The sequence below is a fragment of the Gymnoscopelus microlampas genome, assembly GCF_963454915.1.
Source record: "Gymnoscopelus microlampas genome assembly, chromosome: 2".
Taxonomy (NCBI): Eukaryota; Metazoa; Chordata; class Actinopteri; order Myctophiformes; family Myctophidae; genus Gymnoscopelus; species Gymnoscopelus microlampas.
In genome coordinates, this window is record NC_139939.1 from 39,037,917 (window position 1) to 39,043,916 (window position 6,000).

The window sequence follows — 6,000 nt, forward strand, 5'->3', positions numbered from 1 at the left end:
CACTGCCTGGCCTAAATCTCTCCACCGAGTCCCTCTGGAGATGGGGCACAGAAAAGGACTAAAGCATAGAGCAGCAGTCTCAAGTTGTGCCCAGTATGTATGACTGCAATAAGAAGCCAGTGGATCCCAGGCAGCATTGCCTTTCCACAACCCTGTGTCAGTCCCACTAGCGGCAGGACTATAAGAATGGAAATCCGAGTCAGTCGGTTCAACACCCGTTTTCACACAAGATCTCTCTAAACCTACTTGCTGATTGACATGTTATTTGATATGCACCTGCGTACTCCACGGACGATAATGACTTTGGTGACCTTTCCTCTAGCATCACTCTTAGGCCAAAATGACAACATTGCCCACAAGATGGTCTATGTGTATGTCATAATCTAATATTCAGACACCTTAAAAACCTATAATATTGTTTATGAATATACAATATTCCCCCCACACACACACACTTTAATAGTGTGTGTGATTTTAATAATTAAATTAATCTTAGCCCCACCAGTAAGAGCATGGGGCTTGACAGTATCTGTCGGTTCAAACCACTCTTATTCGGTTGGGTGTATGGAGCAGCAGGTCCTTTACAGGGTGTTGCTCTGGCTTTAAAACGCTTAGGCCCCGTTTAGACCGCAGTCAAATCCGATTTGTTTCTCAGATCCGATCTTTAGGCCCGACTTGCAAATGCAGTGATCAGATCGGAGCTGTCACAGATCTGTGTGTTCAGACTGATTTAAACAACGTCAACCCAAAGCTGCCCTGCGTCAACATATCTGCTTTGGTTGCCGTGGTAACGACGTAGGCGTCATGACTATTATCTCTTTATGGATGTTCTTTAAATTCTTTATTTTACTCTGACACTGCAGACAGGACCTTGTGAACCCATTTTCTGCTATGCCGCGAGATATATCTTTATATATTGCCTTGTTCCTGTACATTCCTACAAGTTTTGCTTGTACTGAGGCACCCCCCCAAAGTGCTAGGAGACATTGAATTTCTCCGTCTGTCCACTGAATGCTGCTCGGCATTTCTTCTGTAAAACTTATACTGGGCTATTGTTTTGTTTTCATTACACCCCTTGTGCTCTCGTATACCGAAATCAATGCTCACGCTCTGTAAGGACGTCAGTGGTGCTCCGGTCGCGCTGCAAGTGACGTTTTGGACAGTTTGATATAAGCGACTTGGGTGGTTATTAGAGCAGGTTACTGCATTGAGACAGAAACGCATCTTTAGAAATCTGATTTGAATCAGATTTGAAACCACCTCTGAATGTGGCTCTAGTTGGATTTGCAGAAATCGGATTCCATGTGGCCCGTCTCTGTATAGAATTCATTAAAAAAAAATCGGATTAAAATCTGGATATGGCATAGATCTGATTTAGGCAGGAATTGGCTGCCAGTCTAAACAGGGCCTTAGTCTTGTTGAAAGAGGATTGCAGGAGAGACCAGGCAAGTGCAGTCTGGAGCCAAGCAAGAAGATGAAGTGATCTTTAAGATGGCACTCTCAGAGCACGCCTGGAGCTGAAAGTATCAGACAGGGGTTGTTACTGTGTCTTCTTAAGTAAGACAGTATGGTTGACTGTTGACACTGCTATATAAAAAAGAAAAAAATCACACCCTGTGTGAAGTGAGTGGTGCCTTTGATGAGCCCGTATTGACCCCTGTATTGATGTTGTCATCAATGTTTGTGGACAGACATAGAAAACAGACTAGAAAATGTGGTCCTCGGAGCACAAGTCTCCGCCAGCAGACCCGTGCTATTTTAACCAAAGGAAATCACTTACCCTATCTTTAACCATAGTTTTCTAGAAATGTTCTGATTCTTAGATTAGAACATCTAAGGATTAGAACATGTTAGCTTGGCTAACATGTTCAATCAGCCAAGCTAACATGTCCAATGTTAGCTTGGCTGATGGCACTGATGTCACTTCGAAACATGTAAACAATGTTTCGAAGTGACACACCTATTTATAGGGCTCTATTTCATCATGCGTCTCGCTAGCCAATCAAAGCACACCCTTTCAACATATTGTCACGTGTCACGTGATGCTTGACCAATGTTAGCTTGGTGGACACACGGACATACATACGGACAAAGCCAGACATAGGAGTGGTTGCCTTCGGCACCACTCAAAAAGAAAATTGAAATGCTACAATATCTTAATCTACTACAAGCAATACACATATCAGATTGTCTGGCAATTATGGGGTTCTTGCGGACAATGCGTGGCCAAGCATTGGCCAAGTTATTGCATCGGTGAAATAGGCTCTCCTTCTTCCTTCTTATCCTCCTTTTTTCCTCCCTCCGATCAAGCTCTCTCTCTCCCACTCTCGCTTTGCAGTCAAGGGTGGTGCACTTCCCTCACCAGGTGGAGGTGCCGCTCGTCAGGAGGATATCAGTGGTGGTGCTGTATCACAACCTGACGATGTGGGGGTTCACCCTGAATTTCTTCAGGTCAGGTGACAGAGGTAGTAGAAGCGTTGCTAAGCCTTTTTCACCACGTGCGTGGTGTATTTTTGGGGGGAGGGGGGTAGGGAAGGAGACCAAGAGCTTGATCAACGAGAGAGGGGGGGGAGTGAAAGGGTGAGAGAGAGAGAGCAAGACACTATTTCGCACATTTTCTGCTTATAATTCATAGAGAGACATTTGTTTGAGGGGGTCTTGTTAGCAACGAAAATATATCAGGAAGATCCCACAGACCCCCATGCACCACGACAGTATCTAATCACATTACTTAACATCTAACAGTAAACCAGAATTTGATAAAGACTTTCAAATAATTCGGACTCCCATCAAATTTCCTGTATAAACAAACTTGTCAGTCTGTGCTACAACAGCCACAGTGCACAAACATTGGACAGAGGGAGAGTGAAAACTTCCATCGTTGATGTCCCATGGGCGAGATCTCACTAAAAGGTCTGCTTTAACAACCAATAAACTCAGCAGCAACAACACACACAAAAATACTCATTCATCATCACACACTCTAATTCACTTGCAGGCGCGCGCGCGCACACGCACACACACACACACACACACACACACACACACACACACACACACAAATCATTGGGATCAATACACATTAGTGCACACTTGTGCTGGAACACAGACCCAATTTCCTGCAGTCAGTCAGTCTGCTAGGCTGAGTCTTGCTGCAGCTCCACACTGGGTCAAGCATGTCAAAACAGTTAACGCAGAGGCACTACAGAAGAAGTCCTGAAGGCTCTTAGGAAGAATCCCCCCTCAGATCTAAAAGGCCTCAATGTGTTCAATGAAATTGAATAGACGAATAGAGAAAGCGAGTGGACTAGCAGCAGCAGAGTTATATGGACTAGGGAGCTGAGAGGATGGTGAAACTGTGTCCTCCTACAAGGCAACAACAAAGTTCAGACCACACATCAGCATGCATTATGCTCATCTGGTTAGTGTTTCTGTGCACAAGATATTGAAGGTTGAATTGCTCTGGATTATAATATAAAATACTTCCGTCTGTTAAGGAGGACTAACTGATTAAAAACTTCCTGCTGAACGTGTTCCGAGCTTCTGTGGCATTTTACATTAACTCACTTGGGTTTAAAGGGCCATTTTGTAAAACACTCCTCCTGGGTAAACTGATTGAGAATACAGTATTGTCAAGGACCTGAATATTTATGACCATTGACTTTAGGGGATTAAATTTCACGACTTGTCTTCTAGTGTAGCAGTATTTATTATAGTAGCTTGTATCGGGGCAAACCTGTTATAGACTATAATTCAGCCAGACAAATCCAATGAAGCGTTCAAAGCAATCAATCCACTTTAACAGCATTGATCTCCTTTCATGATAGATGGTTACATGGGATGGGAGTGAGATGTTAATGACAGGGTTTATCGCCATGCCGGCTTGTGGTGGGCATTTTTTTCAAAATTAAATTTTTGCCATGGACATACAAATATTACCAGAAACAGAGCTAGCCCTAAATGTATAGTACTAGTGCTGTGGTCCTCAATTGGGTTGAGGGACCTTTTGGGTTCCTTGAGGTAGTCCAAATGGACCATTATAGTCTGTAACTCTTACTCACGAGTGGGGGTCCTTGAAAACAAAACGTTTTAATTTAGAACCACTGTCCTCCTAGTGGACTCCTACTGCCATACTTCAGTGTCATACATATTCTGAAGAAAACCTGGAGAGTAGACTGACATTCAGTAATTGGGTCTTATGATCAAAATAATAACATTATATTATGTAAAAACAAAATAAAACATTTGACTTTGTACAAGGACAAGTCTTGCCACGGACACATGTGTCCGTTATATGGACATGTGGATGACCCCTGGTAAATGACCTTACCCTCCATCAACTCCTCCAGACTGGTGATCCTCTTCCCTCCATCCACCGTGTATAAGGTCCGGACCCCCTGAGGAAGGTTGACGTTATCCGACAGAGAGCGGGTGAGCTCCATGAGCAAGGCGTCCAAGGACCTAAAACGGTCGCCGGACACGGCGTACACCAAACCCTTAAAGTACTTGTCTCCATTTCGGTAAAAGCGCACTTTCTTGGCTTTCTTCTCTGAGGTGAGAGCTTGCAGGGTGCGCGTGCGGTAGAAGCTACAGTGCGCACTGTGCGCCGGGCTGGGCACCAAGCCGTTCCCCCCTCCTCTGGACCCTGACTGGGACCCCGAGCCGCTGCCGGTCCGGGACGACCGGTGCGGCTTGTTCTCTCGCTCCTCGAAATGTTCGAATTCAATACTTCTGCTTAATGACATGTCTGTCCCTCTTTATTTAATAACAATAAAATAAAGTAATCCACAAATGATGTCAAGCCACTAAGCCAGGACCGTGTCGTATCGTCCAGCCGAATTTCCAGTGACTGCAGTCAAACAATGCGTTGATACAGTTCGTTGACACACGTGCGAGTCTATCCCAGCGGATACCGTACAGTCTGGATGCAATCAGAGCAGTTGTAGCCCCGAACACCAAAACGCTCGCCCCAAAACACAATCGCCCGGGGCAAAAATCCGGCGACCTCGGAACGGTCACCACCTGGTATTCCTAAACGTAAGTAACCTCAGTAAAACTCTGCCTAAACCTAACCTTATATTCCTAAACTTAACCTCAGTAAACTATATACCTAAACCTAACCTTATATTCCTAAACGTAACCTCGGTAAAACGGTGCCAAAACCTAACCTTATTCCTAACAGTGTCCTCCTGTTGGCAACAGTTTGTTACAGCCTTCACTTCCCAAGTAGAGGACGTGAGGAAAACAACGAAAATACACGAATTATGTTGCAGTCCAGACAGAGAAATCAAACACTGAACTGATTATCCAATGGCTTGTCAATAAACGGAGAAGACACGGCAGCCTGCCCTGTTCCAAGTGACGTCGCTGATTATCCGATTGAAAATGTGGTAAACGGCAGACAGTTTTGTTTGAGAGACATTGCCGTGATGAAGATGCATGCACTATCTAGGTCTATTCACGCCACAATTGTAACAAAACTTCGTCCGAACTGCAGAAGACGCAAGCCTCTTCTTTCCACATCCTTTCTTCCTCTGATCGGCCGGGTGCTTATAGGTCTGACTCTGGTGTTCACTGTATGGACTGGAGGGAGCTGTCAGATCAGCACAGAAGGAAGACAGAGCTCCGTTCGCCCCACGGTCCTAATGCTATTATATATATTGATCTACTGCATTGGTTCCCAAACCTTTTAGCACGAGACCCCAAAGAGATGTTATGTCTCCCCCCAGGACCCAAACTAGTGAAAATAGCAGATCTACAAGCTGTTTTCTAATTGATGGATTTTTATTTATTTATTTAATGTATTTATGAAATTATTTTGAATTAAAAACAAAATGTAGGAAACATAAAATGAAGGGATATTTACTCGTGTGAGTGACCCATGAAACTGTGTCCCCGACCTACAAATGGGTCCCGGCCCAGTGTTTGGGAACCATGCTGATCTACTGTACAGTGTAGGCTACGATGTACAATATTCAAAGCACAAATTGTGTGTTTTGG

General features: G+C 44.4%; 1 protein-coding gene across 3 annotated transcripts in view; it reads right to left on the reverse strand.

The window, feature by feature from the left end:
* The window catches only part of dclk2a (doublecortin-like kinase 2a), a 70,011-nt gene extending 64,450 nt beyond the window's left edge, over positions 1 to 5,561 (reverse strand). For all 3 annotated transcript variants that reach the window (XM_084078230.1, XM_084078229.1, XM_084078228.1), the window contains exon 1: positions 4,331 to 5,561. In XM_084078230.1, coding sequence (XP_083934356.1) covers positions 4,331 to 4,745 — 415 coding nt within the window. In that variant the 5' untranslated portion in view covers positions 4,746 to 5,561. The remainder of the gene's footprint in view (positions 1 to 4,330) is intronic.
* Positions 5,562 to 6,000: the final 439 nt, after the last annotated feature.